This window comes from Leuciscus leuciscus, assembly GCF_965113295.1.
Source record: "Leuciscus leuciscus genome assembly, chromosome: 5".
NCBI classification, from domain to species: domain Eukaryota; kingdom Metazoa; phylum Chordata; class Actinopteri; order Cypriniformes; family Leuciscidae; genus Leuciscus; species Leuciscus leuciscus.
In genome coordinates, this window is record NC_138729.1 from 24908099 (window position 1) to 24924851 (window position 16753).

General features: G+C 35.8%; 2 protein-coding genes across 2 annotated transcripts; one reads left to right on the forward strand and one right to left on the reverse strand.

Annotated features, from left to right (window-relative positions):
* Positions 1-2229: 2229 nt before the first annotated feature.
* On the reverse strand, positions 2230-10963 carry mob1ba (MOB kinase activator 1Ba). Its single transcript, XM_082169493.1, has 6 exons — positions 10791-10963; positions 6809-6975; positions 5348-5441; positions 4806-4939; positions 3833-3996; positions 2230-3686 (listed from the first exon to the last, which is right to left on the reverse strand). Exons 1-6 carry the CDS (start codon positions 10802-10804, stop codon positions 3609-3611), a joined length of 651 nt encoding a protein of 216 aa, XP_082025619.1. The 5' UTR covers positions 10805-10963; the 3' UTR covers positions 2230-3608.
* A 705-nt stretch (positions 10964-11668) lies between these two features.
* Positions 11669-16722, forward strand: grsf1 (G-rich RNA sequence binding factor 1). The gene is made up of 9 exons (XM_082169349.1): positions 11669-11991; positions 12081-12222; positions 12907-13062; positions 13180-13314; positions 13399-13537; positions 14246-14364; positions 15919-16004; positions 16198-16333; positions 16451-16722. Exons 1-9 carry the CDS (start codon positions 11782-11784, stop codon positions 16504-16506), a joined length of 1179 nt encoding a protein of 392 aa, XP_082025475.1. The 5' UTR covers positions 11669-11781; the 3' UTR covers positions 16507-16722.
* The last annotated feature ends 31 nt before the right edge of the window (positions 16723-16753 follow it).

Sequence of the window (16753 nt, forward strand, 5' to 3'; positions counted from 1 at the left end):
TCAATGAAGATATGTAGAACAACCAAAATATTTTTAGTTGTCTTTATAATAAACTGAATGCATTAAACTGCTGCGAACAATGGGAGCCCTGGGGATTAAATAACGGCATCCTTACACAAGCTGCACATCAGTTGGGCATAAAAAAGATTACAAATTATTATTATTATTATTATAAGGCTCTGCAATATCCCTTTTTAAATAAGGCAGCAAGTTGGCATGGAATCAAACCTTCAGGGAATAAATGAAAGGAACTGAATATAAGAACGCTGAGATGAAGTCGCTCAGAGGTGAATAATAAATCAAAAACTCAGGAGACAAGTGCAAGCTATTTTAATCAACGCAGAGCATATGAGATATGGATGACAAACACTTACTTCCAGTAATACTGCAGACATATGACATTTGAGAAATCACAGTATTTAGCAATGGGGACATTTGCACAATACAATTACCAAGCGAGGAGGGCCTGGACTAAATGAAAATGGAAATTCAGTCTTGATTTTCAACTGCAAACAAGACAAGCTCTGGGCTAGGCCTATAATTGGTTCCACCTAATACAACTCACATGTCAGAACAACATATGATTTCATTAATTCTTGATGATATTACAGAGCTTGTCATATATATCAGGTGATACTAAGACTAACCCATTCTTTTCAAACAAAACTTTTAGAAAGTGAAAGAATCAGATTATTCTTATTAATAAATCCAAACTCTAACAATCAGGTCCATTGAAATCTCTGACCTTTATAAACAAAAGCAACTCTTTTTTTGTTCTCATAGCTACTTCTGTCTTTTTACAGAACCTTGTGTGAATTCATCGTCAGCGTGAGGCCAGTCAGGAGATGCAGTTCAGCGATTCAGCTTTCAGTCACAGATGTTTTGTCTCCCTCTTCTGTGAGCTTTTATGTCTGCAGCTGTAGGTTTGCGTCCAAAATCCAGAATACAAGGGTTTACTTTCATGGATGATCAAAAATTGTCTGGTGTTATGGCTTTCTGAGATGATACCCATGGTGTGCGTTTGCTGTCGCTAATCGTTCAAAAGGTCATGTTAATTTTTATAACTGTTTTTAGAAGTAGATGCCCATATCCATAGTGCTCAAGCCACAGTCGTTTCGTTTTAAAACAGAAGGCTGGATAAGATAAAGTGCCCATAGAGAGTGAGGCTCAAGAGGATTTAAATGGAGGAAGAACATGATCAGGAGATCCCTAATACTCATTTCAAATGCCAAGAACTACTGGCTGGACATCTTTAAAGCAGGTTCCGGTTTAAAACAACCTTGACTTTCCTGAATCTGAGTGCCGATGTCCCCTGGTTTTAGAAATGAAGTAGGCCTACTGACACAATCTTAAAAATAAAGTTTCCAAAACAGGGTTTTCACAGCGATGCCATAGAAGAACTATTTTGTGTTCCCCAAAGAACCTTTCAGTGCACAGTTCTTGCAGGAACCTTTTGTCACTTAGTGTGTGAGGAACATTTGAATTATCTCCCTAATTTTTTTACTCAGTATTTCCCAGTTAAATGTTTTTCATGGAACTATAGATTGATGCAATGTAGAACCTCTATTTTTGAGTGCAGGGAGCTCACAGTCCTCTCAAAAAGTGCTCAAAAGCTGAAAGAACTCAATAGAAACTGAGGGGGAAAAAATGACTGCAAATGTCTTTAAATCCTCAGATACACACCTGAAGTAATTTTCTAATTGTAATTGGTTGGTATTGGCTCATAGGGTTTGTGATTGATGATTGTGTTTGTCTCATTTCAACAAACATCATTCAGGACAAGAAAATTAATACCAACAGCACAGACCTGAGGGATGAACCAAATCATGATCACATATGACTAAGTTGACTGACAAGTTAAAATTGATATCTCCAGACAGCAGATTATGTCACACCCAAACACATTGTGCAATGTGCTCCTTCCTTTTAAAAAAAATTATTTGATTAAAGGAGGGGTTATGGGAAAGGCCATACTTAAATAATGAGTACACTTTATGTGAAGAATTTTGATTTGAAGGAACTGGATCTATCAAGTCCCTGCATATATGTATGAAGTGGCAAAAAAAAAAAAAAAAAATTATGTATAATTATGCATAACCTATATATATATATATATTCTTTTTTTTTATAACTTGATGTGTTTAGTAATAGTGATAGCAAGTATAATTAATTAATGAAAAAACAAATACATACTGATGCTCAAACTATTAACAAAAACACAAATCCAAATTTTGTTCAAACAGGTTTATTTTCCTATAAACAGTATTCAGCATTGTACCACAAAAGTTCAGCAAGTGACATCTCATGTTATTCCAATTGCATACCTTTTCTGTTTACAGTATTTACAACTTGCCATCAAAATGTTTATCACATTTGTCTATAATCAATCTCATACTGTTCTAAAATGAAGTGATGTGAAAATCTCTGAGAAACATTTTAGCTGTGTGTTATTCAGAGCAACACATTTTCTGTAACATTCAGAAAAATAAACATTCATGGGGTGAAACTTCATTAAGAACAAACGTATGCACTGCTTAAATTATAGTAAGGACCACCAACTATCTTGTCAGCACTATTATTGTTGTGCGTTATTAAACTAGCATCAAGTTTGAATCAATCTGTCATAGATTTTATTCAAATTTTGCAAACCACCTCATAATTTATCTTATTTTAATTCTTTGAAACACTAATACAGACTGGGGGAGTTAAAATTAAGATTGAAAAATGTATCCTTCACATTAAAAAAGATACTTTTTTTTTTTTTTTAAGGTGTCCATAGTGTCCACATCTGTGAACAGAATCTGTAAAAGAATGTAAAAGGTGTATTTCATAGGGTATGAGAACATTAGATTAAATAGTACATACTGATCTTGCATAGTCAGCTCATTCATCCCAGCTTCCAACAGACAAACCCCTGACCTCTGGGAGTGAATCTGTAAAACTGGCTCAACAACAAGTACTTATTCAAAAGTAATGTAGTGGTATAAAAGCATTGGCAGGCCAACTGAGGGCCCAGTGTTCTTCGTTAATGAGTGAAATGTGTAACATTAAGGAAAGATTCATTGAGGGCTGGATAAAATCTCAATTCAACTACTACGGAAACTGCTAACGGAAATCCCAAACACGTCATGAGACACAGGGAGCAGTTAAAATGAGCACTTAAGAGAAGCTAAGACTTAAATATTTATCTTCATCTCCGTGAAAAATCTATGAATGCTTCATTCAGTATTTTTAAATCTATGAACTTCTAAATAAATCCATTAAGAGGAAAAACAACAACAACTAACAAACCTAATTATCATGTACTCCTAAAATAAAGTCGAAAGCAAGTTTTATAGCAATGGTAGTGCTTTTTATACAAACAATTTTGAAAGTGGACGTATCAGGCACTTAGATCGTGTTTGAGACGACGTCGAAAGGACTGCAGTATAATTCCACTATAACCTTGACCTATAGTTGAGCTGTGGCTTATCAAGGGCTTTTTTGGAGTCCGCCTTTTCCTAACTCTCAAAGGAAAACATTCCCACACACCTGTCAAACACAGAGAGAACAAAGCCAGGCTTGCCTGTACACAGAAACTAGAGAAGATGCTGATAGGAAGAGCAGATTTATCTGTCCTTGGATGTGAGCTTCTCAATCAGCTCCTGAAGGGGTGCTAGTTCTTTACGATCAATCAAATTAAACTCCTGAAAAAAAAAAAAAGTAGTAGTAGAGAGAGAGAGAGATGTTTTTATTTAAGTTGGCCCAATAAAACATCATATTCATCTACTTATGGTAAGCCAAACCACCCCCGACAAACACTAACTCGCACACCTCAATGACAAGTACACACCTGAACAAAGAAGATAAAGTGCTTGAAAGAGGTGTTGAGGTGCGCCTCCTCCTGCAGCTGGATAACAGAGTCAAAGTGCTGGTGGTAGATGTGAGCGTAAACACGGAAGAGTCTCTTCAAAATGGTCTTGGCCACCGACATGAAGTTCTTTGGGAAAGGGACCCCTATAAACGTAAAACAACTTTAAAATGACCATATTAAGCATTTTTTTCTGATATTACCTTACATGTAGTGTGTAAAATAAGTTGTTTGTGAATGAAAAAAGTCCTTACTTTCTGCACAAACCTACGTAGGTTTGTAACAAATTTGCATAATGCCAGCGGCAGCCTATGGTCTTCATTGGCTGCCTGCGAACAACGTTTACTTTGACCTGCTCTGTAGTTGTAGCTGAGGCATGGAAAAGTTTGGTTTGTGTTGTCACTTGTCAAGAAGACGCCATTTGCTGTGCTGCGAAAGCAAGACCATCTTGCATGCACTTCCAAAGGATGAGGACTCGGGCTTGAATTAATACGGTAAAACTGACGCCATCATTACTGTTCGTATCACTACAAGCCTCCAGAGCTGAAATTCAAATATGGAAGTGGTCGTTTCATTTTATCAAACTGTCTCAGACACTGTGAGAAAAGAGGTGATGCTGCAATGTATATTATGAGAGAATTAAAGCGCTTTTTGACCTTCGATGCAAGTAAACCTATTGTAGGAGACCTTCAAAACTAAATTAGGAATCTTTAAAAGAGCATAATGGGGCAATTTAGAATACAAGCAAAAGGAAATAGTCGAAAAAATGACCAGCAGAATATAATTATGTTGTGGATGTGGTAACTAGGTTCCTTGAGAAGACTGAATTGTTTTGATGATGTTTTAAAAGCGCCACCGTGTGGACAGTTCCCTCCATGATCATGAGGAGCTATACAAAGAAAAAAAGCATGCTAAAATTCTATATCATGCACAATAAATTAAAGGAGTAGCAAACCTATTTTTGAAGGGAAAAGTGTCTCATCATCAAGTTGATCTTGGACCCAAGTCATCAGGTAATCAATGTACTTTGGAGCTGAACATTTTATTGGTTTTTTTATGTTGGTTCCATCAGCCCAGTGATATTCATACCTGCAGACAACACACAAAAAAATTATTAAAAGAAATATGGTTACACTTTATTTTAAGGTGACGTAGTTACATTGTAATTACTCCAATAAGTACTGAGGGATTTTAGTAAACTACATGTACTTATCATAGTTACGATTAGGGTTTGGTTTAGGGTTAGTTACTGTTATTACTATAGTAAGTACATGTAGTAACGTGTAAATACGTTACCAAAAATATATTTTTTTTTTAATGCAACACTTCTGTACTTTAATCTGTAATTACCATTCAAAAGTGAATTATCTTATGCTCACAACCATGATGAGCACAAGAGACTTCATTCAAAAACGTAAACATAAAAAAAAAAAAACCTTTTGAACAGTTGTGTAATGCTCAAAATATTTCACATAATAAATCCCTGTTAATACTTACTTAGGCCCAGCAGACATTAGTGGGCAGCTTTCCTCAGTGCAGAAGTCTGTGATGGTCCCATACAACATGTTGATCTGGTTAAAGAAGTCCACAGCTACAAGCACATGAAACAGCATTATAGTACAAACTCATGCCAGCATCTTAAAACATTTAAAATCCTACGGTCTGAAATGAATCATATTTTGTTCTAAACAATAACAAAATAAATATCTACCCTATACAGTTCCATCACAAACCTCAAGTGGTTTTGGAAACCCTGCTGTAATTATATAACAGAAGTTCGGTACACCCAATATTTCATGAGCTGCAGTAATTAGATGAAACCTTAAACCCAGCAACATCAGCGCTGCCAGAGTCTGTATTCAGCCCTCTGTCCCTGAGGCTGACAACCTAAGAAAACTCCACTGCCTTTATTGCTAAAAATAGAAGAAGGCCAGAGGCTATGAACGAATCCAAGAAACTGCCTCTGAAATGTTGCAAAACTGACCTACAAACAGGCCTTATAAAATGTATGATAACTGGGAAGATCCATTTAAACACACGAGTGTCAGCATGAATATACAGTATTTTGACTGTCACTGTACCTATTTTAAAGGGTTTTGAAATCCGAGATTTTAACATGTACACATAGAATATTTGTGAAAACATCAATATTAAACAACATTTTTAATATTAGAGGGTTAGAAATGACAATTATCCCATAATTTACTCAACTTCAAGCCATCCTAGGTGTATATGACTTTCTTCTTTCAGCCAAACACAATCGGAATTATTTTAAAATATATAGCCTATATATATCCTGGCTCTTCCAAGCTTTATAATAGGAGTGAATGGGAGCCCGAACAGAGCATCCATCCATCATAAATGTAATCCATATGGCTCCAGAGGGTTAATAAAGGCCTTCTGAAGTAAAGCGACGTGTTTTTGTAAAAAAAAAAAAAAAATCCATATTTATAACTTTATAAACTATAATCACTGGCTTCCGGTAACGAGTTCTGGCCGAAGAGTGAGAGTGAACTCTGACCCGACGCATGACGTATTGACAAACAGCAGAGGAAATTATGGGATAATTTTCATTTTTGGGTGAACTAAACCTTTAAGGGGAAAAAAAATATATATATTTAGGAGCCACTTCTTTGAAGCCACAATACTGAATGTGACAGACACATTAGTCTGAGAAGCTATTAGAAGGAATGATGCATGATGACATGTCTACATCATTAGGCTATTCACATTATTCATTAGAGAGAAGAACAATAATAATGACATGTATACATACAATACTTTTATAGTTATGTAGTTCTTAAATTACATTTATTTTTAATTCTATAGACCTACTTACAATTAAGAACTACATGGGACAAACATAAAAAACTTTTATAATCACAGCAGTTTTTTTACACACACACTGAGGATGCAAAAAAAAAGGGAGAAATCCCTAGATTAAAGTCACATGCTTACTGTTGACTGCCACCCATTCATTGAGATCTTCTCCATCGGGCAGCATGACGGCCATGCGCAGGTTCCCGCTGCCCAGAGTGGCCTCTGCATGCTTCAGGAGCTCGTACTGGTGCGAGCCCTCGGGAATGTTCTTCTTCGGTTTAAATGTCTTTGACGAGCGGCTTCCACTGTGGAATAACAGAAGAGTAAGAATGCAGGATGTTCACACTTTAATGATTTGCAGCACACTTGCACTGAATCAAAAAATACTTCGTCAAGCAAAATTATATCACTGAACATGACAATTTTTTTTTTATATTTAGTTATGAAACCTGTTTGTGTGGGATTAAACAGTAAAGTAATGAGGTAAGAAAGAACAGAAGAAGGTGTTGGTTAGGAAAAGTCACATTTATATAGTAGAGTACCATAATAATCTGGCATAATAAGTAGAGCTGCACGATTATTTGTTAAAATGCCCCTATTATGCTATTTTAAAGTTTCCTAATGTTGTTTTGGAGTCTCCTACAACAGGTTTACATGCATCAAAGGTAAAAAAAACTGTTTAATTTGATCATAATATACATTTGAACATCACCACATTTTTATTGACCCTCAAACGACTCGTCAGATGAATCAATCTCTCTAAATCCCTCCTTTCCGCGAGCTACTCTGCTCTGATTGGCCAGACAGCTCAGTCTGTTGTAAATTGGTCTACCGTGTACAGCGCTCATGTCGAAAACAAAAACCTCCATTGCCATAACAACGTCAGCTCTGCGTGTCCTGAGGCTTCCTAGCCTGGATGCCAGCCGAACTTAGCCCCGCCCACAACATTTTTAGGTCGGGAAGTTCGGTCTGGACTCGTTCCGTTGAGGAGCTATTATGCCCGAACAAAAATTGTTCGGACCAATCAAATTGTCAGGGCGGGCTTTATACGATGATGGACAGATGAGCAACGTAACGTAATCATCCACGTCACCAATGAGCGCTTGGGTTGAATTCGTTTACAACACATGACTGCCGCTGGAGAATTGTTATTTCACGAGTTCACACTTACAAATAAGTCAGATAGAATAAATGCATATTTGGCGTGCTGTTTGAGGAGAGGCTCCGGGCTCGGTATTCGGCCCGAACCCAAAGTTTTTTATTTTACAGAGAACCGTTACACCCCTAGTAGAGCGCTTATGGAGATGTTCAACACATCCTAAAGACTTCATATACAGGTAAAACTTCCCAAGCCTGACATCCAAGCTGGGCCACTCCTCTGAGTTAAACATTCAAGCATACAGTATGTGCCTTTACTGGTCCATGATCCATCAACACCTCAAAGCCAGCCTGTCTTCACCAACTCAACAGTTGCTCTGTTTAGACACAAACAGGACAGGGTTTGCACAGAAAAGAACGAAAGGAAACTGGAAGTGATCAACAAATACAGACAAACCTTCTGAAAAACTCACTTGAATGACCAGCATGTGTCAAGCCAACAATAAAGGGGATCAGAACAGACCTGCGACCCATTTTCAGGCCGTGGCACTCCCAAATGACATTATCTTTTACCCCTAATGACATTTCCCTGAGTCAGGTGACAGCATCAGAGCATCAAGCAGAAGTCAGATGGGAAATTCCTGTCTTCACAAAACAAAAAACATGTGGCCAAGACTAAGAGCACAAACTGTTTGAGGGCATAATTATGATGTTTTAGCAACAAAACAATGATGAAACAACTCTTTGCAGATTACTTTAAAGTCATGTGAGAGACAGGCTGTTTTACCAGGAAGACAGGAAGTTAGCTTATTTTGATTAAGATAATGAGGGCAGTGGGCACATGAATTTTCATCTCTCATATTAATTTAATTTCTAGTCGTAAGTTGGTGGAAGGTTTAATGCAAGGCTTTTCTTTTCTTCATACTCAACTGAATCGTACAGCCTAAATTGCAGCACAAGTACTTCCCATTTTCAAAGGAAAGCAGAAGAAGAGAGAAATGCACTACTCTACATTGTTGACACATTATATTTGTTCTTCTAGAGATACTCAAGCAAAACATAATACTTGTTTCTATGATTTAGCTCTTACACAACACAATTAAATCCGTTGTAAAGTAGTGTCTCCATGGAAAAAGATACACATCTAGGGAGAAACTAGGGCTGGGCACGGGCAGTATATCGAGTTTGTATGATTTATCGATATCTTTTTATAAATGATATATGATGATGCAATACAGTTTATATCGACATACAGTAGTTTGGTATTATGATATTATTTTAGCACATCTGAAAAATAGCATGGAAAAGTGCATAATCCAATTTGTCCTAAACATGAGAAATGATTTATATTAAGGGTTTTCAAAATAACTCGTAAGATATAGTTAACACGTATAGTTTAAAGCTATGCACTAAGGAAAACACCACATTTCACTGCTATATTCTCCATCAGTAAATGTTAGAAGGTCATGCAAATATTTCCATTTTGCTGCACGATTCTGGATAAACTGAGAATCACGATTTTATAACACTGATTTTTTTCAGTGTTATATCCAAACTATAAGCTTTAATCCTAGTTTTTCTGTGATAATATAAATATTTGTGACAGAAATAACTATATTGTGTGGCTTGTCTGTGAAGCTGTTTCTAACATCACATTTGCTCTCTCTGGCTCAGCTGCAGTGCAAACACAGATTTGAATGTTCCAGTGTGATTCAGTCAGATGTATAATAGACAGGCTATTATAGTGAGGGTGTTTGAATCGAGATCATGATCTTTTAACGATTAATAGTGCAGCTCCACTGTCAGTGCTGCACAAGCCTTATGTAATCGAGTCTATGCTAAACTTCACAGACTTCAGTGAACGAGTGCTGCCAGGCTCATAAGCGCCAAACTGTTAACATTTAGTCTGTGCTTTTGTTTGTTTGAATTTAACTTCTACTTCTCTATTATTTTAGTTTTTAGACTGTAATGTTGTTGCTACAATGTTAGAGTGTAATGTAATTTTTAACCCCCTTTTTGCAAATAATATATAGGCCTACTGTAGCATAGCCTACGTTGGTTACATTCCCTTTTTTTGCTTTCAGAGCCAATTTTGCCAGTTTTATAAAGCTATTTATGAACATTGTTTGTAAGACAACATTGGGAAGGATGTGAAATAAAATAAAAAATAAAAATTCTAAAACAAATACAGATTTTTTTTTTATCCAAATAGAAAAAAGTATAAAATAGTGAGATGTATGTATATCGCGATTCAGCAAAAAAGAAAACGATTTATTTTTTATTTTTTTTTATGATCGCCCAGCCCTAGGAGAAACTGAAAAATAATTAAAAAACATAAATGTGAAAATCAACACAGCTTGCACATGAGCACAAATCAACATTTAAAAACAAAATGAACTGCACTGGGACTTACTACACTGGGTTACTGTACTGTATACAGTATACTGGGATTATAGTGGGATAATCCAGACTGATCATGTCTGGATTTCAGTTTGCACTCTGATGTCAAATCATTAAGGTACATATCGAGAAAGCGACAGAACACTTATTAGGTAACGTTAGCCATTATTGGTGACTTTTTGCGTTTTCCTGGATGGACACATTTGAGGAAAAATCTACTTGTGTCGATCCACAAAACACGACTATATCCCTTTTACATAAATGACATGATGTTGGAAAATAAGGCTCTGTTCACGATTACTGTAGTATAAACCCAAGGATAGTAATAAAGGACGAGTATTAAAATCCAATTTAATGCTGATGACCTCATGTACTGGCTTAGTATTCTTCATTAGCCAGACTACAGTTTTGTGTTATGATGGTCACGCACTAAACGGCTGAGATACGATCAAACTACGCTTCTATCAGCTTTATTATGTAATAACTGTTCACTTCTAATAAGTGTCGGGTCTGCTGTGAGTCAGGATTGCTCATGTACAGGCAGCTTCGGGACAAAAGCAGTATTTCTACGCTTGCTAACTAGCCATCAGTGTTCCCATTTAAAGAACCCACACATACTTACAATAAAAAGCTCATCGCTCCTTGAGGAAAATGCGCTGCAGATGAGGAAAAGACACTACTCCGTTATTTTGACTGTTGAAGGGTGGAAAATCAAGTAATTTGAGCCTTAATGTCCTTAACACTCCACCAACACTGATCCTGCCCGTGCAAAAGTTCTCCTTCCCATCCAAAGTCTCTCCAGAGCCGAAAAATCCCGCGAGATCACGACAGTATATTCACTACGCCTCCTTTCTTCTCCATTAAGAGTCACGTTAGCGTTTATATTATATTATATTATATTATATTATATTATATTATATTATATTATATTATATTATATTATATTATATTATATTATATTATATTATATTATATTATATTATATTATATTATATTATAGTAACGTCAGCATATGCACACGTATGCTATTATATATTCTCCACAAACTCAACATATGGATAACTGTAATTGATCAATTCTACATAAAATTTGGGAGAAAAAAAATTGTGGGTTTAAATTGTGGTCGTTTAGAAAATGAATGCAATTAATGAATTAACATAATTAGAAATTATTACTTTTTACAATTGTTTCATTGTTCGTTCTATTTATTCGTTATTCATGATTATTTATTGTGAAAAGGTCTGTACAAATAATTTCGAATTTTGAATGAAAACTCTTTTGTTCAGGTTAGGTAAACTGATAAACTGCATCTTAATAAAAAGTATGTAATTTCCATAAAATGTTGTAATAATTTGTTTTGGCTTTATCACAATAAAATAAAAATAAAGAAAGAAATCTAAATCCAACCCGTATTTTGCTGTTTTGAACTATAATCCCAGAGAACTATTATTTTGAAAGGACTGTAAAGTCCAGTGGCGCGTTTTAATTGCGTCATGTTGTCCTCTGACGCAGTAGGTCAACGTGATTTGTGGGGCAAATGAGCTGTGTGTTAACCGAGTCTGTTTACTTTAGGTTTCATGCATGTTTTAAGTTGAAGTTTTGTACAGTACAAGATGTCTGCATTCAGTAGGAGCGCACTGTTGTTCTCTCTTGTTCGCTCTATCAGGAGACAGCAGCAGTTTCCATGCCTGGAGACTCATATCAAAACTGCGTTGTCTACAGCAGCACGAGGTCGGTATGTTCATTCATGTTCAGCGAGATATTTAGCTGACCGCGAGTTCAAGCATCCATGGACACTATATCAAAGAAGCCTGTCCATTGAGGTACCTAATTAATTTATGTACAAACATTTCAATACTGTCCCAGACACAATTTACTGTTTTCTCGTGACACTATTCCTTTAATGTTTTAGGCACCATCTAAAGACGATGAGTACCCACCTCTACCCGAATACACCCCTAAGCCGGAGATCCAAGCAAAGGAAGTGTTCATCGTACAGGTCAGGGGGCTTCCCTGGTCATCTACTGCAGAGGACTTAATAAACTTCTTTTCTGGTAACGTTACTTGTTTTGATATTTTACAGTCTCAGAAATTATTTTGGAGACATGCTGTTTTTCCTCTATTTGATTTGGCCAACTGAAGGTGTGTTAACCTTGAAAAGCCTTGCATGAAACAAGTCAGAAATATCATTTTAAATGAAACCGTTTATTGAACTTTTAGACAAAATATATAAATGAAATCTTTTAAAAATGTTGCAAAATATGTGTTTTATGTGATACAGTGTGAGGTGTACAAATAAACTTTCTTCAGAAATCTGTTATAACATATTTCAAACTTTTATTTTTCACATTATTTGTATGTATGGACCATAGTATGGACAATCACATTGCTTCAGTCCAGTAAATGTTCTACTTGAAATATTAATAGCAATATAAAAGTTTTTCTTAGGTTTAATTTATAAAAATCATTAGATTTCACAGCAAAAAGACATGAATGCAAGCTGAATGTGGACGTCATCAAAATTATCCTAAAAGGCCTTTTACCTGCTTAAAAAGTATGAACTATCATTATTATAATTCAGAGGCCTTACAAATTCAAGTAATTCAGAAATGAAGTCAACATATTCCCTCATTGTATGGATGTCGCTGTCCTGAAGATGTTCTGATATAATCTTCTCATCATGTGAAGTACACTTTCCACTTTATTTATTTATTTATTGTTTGATTTTGATTTTGCAGATTGTAGGATTCGAGCTGGAGTTCAGGGAATCCATATAATTCACAACAGGAACGGCAAGCCGACAGGACAGGCGTTCATTGAGCTGGAGCACGAAGAGGACGTTTGCAAAGCATTGGATCTGCACAAGCATTACCTGGGACAGCGCTATGTTGAGGGTAAGCTGATTTTGAATAAATACCCTATGCTTGTTTTCTTTTTTGTGTGTGCGTTTATCATGTTTTTAATTGTACATAGAGTTGATAAATAGTGAACACTGGTGTCATGTGTTTCAGTGTATGAGATAACAAACAAAGAAGCTGAAGCCATATTAAAGGCTACTCAGCCGATTACGGAGTCAGATGGAGTGGTGCGACTCAGAGGGCTTCCCTTCAGCTGTACCGAGAAAGACATCATTCAGTTTTTCTCTGGTGAGAGATAATGTGACATTTGAACATCATTGCACTGATAAAAGCCTTATGCTTCATTTGTCTGTTTTGATGTTCTCAAAACAGGGTTGGATATTGTCGAAGATGGAGTTACAATAGTCCTGAACAGGAAAGGAAGAAACTCAGGCGATGCTTTTGTGCAGTTTGTCACAAAGGAAATGGCTGAAAAGGCATTAAAGAGAGACAGAGATGTCATTGGAAACAGGTTGGTATATCAAGTAATACTTGACGCAAAAGAATGCAAATTGTTTTTCAGAAATATGTATGTGTTTTTCCTTTGAAACTGTTAAATATGTTTGCACAGCTGTCTTTGAATGAGTCTTTTAAGGGTACGTTTACACGACAACGATCCTACTTAAAAGTGAAAAGTTTTCGTGTACACCATAGTCAAAACGATCCCCGTTCACACCGATCCGTGGAAACGACTAAAAACGCTCTATTTTGCATGCCATGTTGATGTCACTTTGTAAAGAAAAACTACACACCCATAGACTGAACATGTAATACACATGTACATGATGTCACAGTTTTCACAAATTTGTGTTTAGTCTACACAGAAGACAATGGCATCGTTTTCAAAAAATTTGTACTTTGATACCCGTTTTCAAAAGTTTATGTGTTAAGTGTAAATGAATGGCCAAAACATAAAAAGTTTTCCATTTTTAGTTAAAAAACAGTGTCGTGTAAACAGCCCCTAAGTCCTTTATGACCCCGAGTAAAGACATTTTCCCACTCAAGGCTATATGTATAATTTCACATTGAAGTATGATGTTTTTTTGAGTATGTTATCATCTTCAGGTGACACTTTTGGTAATAAACAACCAATTTTTAGCTATTTGATGCCAAAATATTTAAGATGTACTAAAATGTTTTGGATCTGCATTTATAAAGGTTTTTTTTTCCTCGTATGCAGGTATGTTGAGATTTTTCCCAGCAGGAAAACTGAGATCCAAGTCCAGTATGGAACTAGGCGAAATGAGGCTTCATCTTCCACACCAGGAGCTGAGGACACGCCCCGCAGAATAAAAACAGGTAAGATGTTTAATTCAGTATCCCTTAACATCCAGACTTTAAAAATGATTACATATCTTGTATACTGTGTGCACTCCCATGCATCTTTCAGGGTGTTAATGTGTGTCCTTTAAAAGTCTTAAATTAAGTTTTATCAAATTTAAGGCCATAAAAAGTTTGAATGCATTTTATTAATCAATTTGCATTATCATTCAGCCTGTATCCTGTTTTAATTTAGTCTAGACCAGTGGTATTCAAATGGCGGACCATGGCTTGGTTGCATGCAGACTGCGGGACATCATTTGATTATTTCTACAGTTTAAAGTCAGCAGCGTGTCAAAACAACAGAGTGGTTCACACCACAAGTGCTAAGGGTTATAGTAATGATCTTTCAGCGCTAGATCCTCTAATATTTTTATCTAGAGCCAAATGCACTTCATTCAAGCCCTTTGCCACATTAAGAGCAGCAGATGATGCGGTTATTTTAACCACAGAAGCAGAAACACGGTGAGCAGCAAAATAGATACTTTTGCTAAAACGCTGCAGAAAACGAGAATGCAGCCAGAAAATACAATTATTTGTATCTGTCATACAGATGACTATGACCGTTCCACTAAACCAGGTTTTTGACAAGTTAACTTGTGGCACCTTTAAACGTTTTGTTGTTTTCCCCATACATTTAGCGTTATTAATCAGCATATAAAACATTTCATAATAAACAATGCTAAAATTTAGGAAATTATTTAGAGATGGCAAGGAAATACAAAACAATTACTAGTTAACTTTGTTTTTGTTCATGAGAGTTTTGATGATTATGTTATGCAAGTTGTTTGTTTTTAGTAGTTTATTACTTTGAGCAAAATATAAAAATGGTCCATACTCTTCTTGAGAGGTAAACCCTACACCAGTATGTTTTATCAGTCCCATGACCTTCTATGTGCCATAATACACATAAGTGTCTAAATGTAAAATAACAATACAAAAAGCCTGATAAAACATCTGATCTAACCTTTTTATATATTCATATCCAGTGGGGATATGACTTTTTTTGGTAAATATTAGTAAAATACATCGTTGCTTTAGCTCTCAGGGCACAAGATTCTCATCTTTGATGACTATTTTGAGTGTTTAGGATTTTTTTCTTTTCACATAGTACTACGGCTGCCCCGATGGAAATGTGTATAACTGTCCCAAAATAGTATTGTCCGGACCTCCGTGAACTTTAATTGAATAACCCTGGTCTAGACCAATACGAAAATCAAAATTTTACACAGCAGACACAGTGTCCTAAATGCTAAAAGGAAGCTAATGTGGATTCTAAAAATATAAACAATTAGGAATATATTATATATTAAAAATGTAATATAATTTTGACCTATTCTTAAAAAATGGTTTAAAAGTGAGGTTTATCATTTTATAAAACATCATAAAAGTGTGTTTGTGTAGTAAAGTTGTAAAATTTAGTATGTTACCATAGACATTGCCCTACCCTGCACATACAGTATAAATTTTATCTTAAGTTTAAATTTGATTGTAAAAACCCAGCAGATACCCTGACTTTAGTTTTGTTCACAGCAAATGTCAGCCCTACATCAGCAACAGGGAACCTTGTTCAAATGAGAGGTCTGCCATATGAAGCCACAGCAGAGGACATTGTAAAGGTAAAGTGTTATATTGAATATATTAGCATGATTGTATTTATTTTTTTGCTCTTCATATGCTTTAATGTCAGTAAGGTGGTCAAGAGGAGTGTAATATTAATTACAGATTTTAATAGTTTGTAATTATTAAAAGCTTATTTGACCTTGCACAGTATCTCAGTACTGAAGGACCGAGGTGTAATTTGTGTTTCAGTTTTTCGCTCCCATCAGACTGGTGAAGGTTCTTGTAGAGTACAGTCCTAACGGACGGCCCACCGGTGAGGCAGAAGCCTACTTCAGAACACATCAGGATGCTGTGTCAGCCATGACCAAAGACAGAGAGTATATAAGTAAGCAATGAATATGTGTGATCTTCTGAAATAACCCAAATATGGCCCAAAATGTTTAATGTAAACATGAAGTGATTAACATGTTTTTTTGTTTGTGTGTGTTTTTCTGTCATCCAGACGAGCGATATATTGAGTTGTTCCTCAATTCATCCGCATCAAGGGAGGAACAATAGGACGAAAGTAAACTGTATTTAAATGCATCCCAATGTATTTAAGTTATTCAATGTATGAGTATATTACAAGAATACATAGAACCAACATTAAAAGAGAACTTTACAGATATTTCCTGTTCTGTTATTTCTTTTCAGACATTCATTTCTGATTCAGATCGAAACAATGTTAACAAAATGTGTCATGTGTAGTGGAAGTGTCCCATGTTTAAAAATAAACTGTTCTGTAACTGTTGTTGTACTTGTAACT

Bases quoted from the DNA above. Each gene is read 5' to 3' on its own strand.
- grsf1 (XM_082169349.1), top strand. From the start codon at position 11,782: ATGTCTGCATTCAGTAGGAGCGCACTGTTGTTCTCTCTTGTTCGCTCT. The intron at 11,992-12,080 runs GTACCTAATTAA...TTAATGTTTTAG, and splicing joins AAAGAAGCCTGTCCATTGAG to GCACCATCTAAAGACGATGA. The intron at 13,315-13,398 runs GTGAGAGATAAT...TTCTCAAAACAG, and splicing joins CATCATTCAGTTTTTCTCTG to GGTTGGATATTGTCGAAGAT.
- mob1ba (XM_082169493.1), bottom strand. The intron at 4,940-5,347 runs GTAAGTATTAAC...TGTTGTCTGCAG, and splicing joins CTAATGTCTGCTGGGCCTAA to GTATGAATATCACTGGGCTG. The intron at 3,687-3,832 runs GTGTGTACTTGT...TTTTTTTTTCAG, and splicing joins ACTTTATCTTCTTTGTTCAG to GAGTTTAATTTGATTGATCG.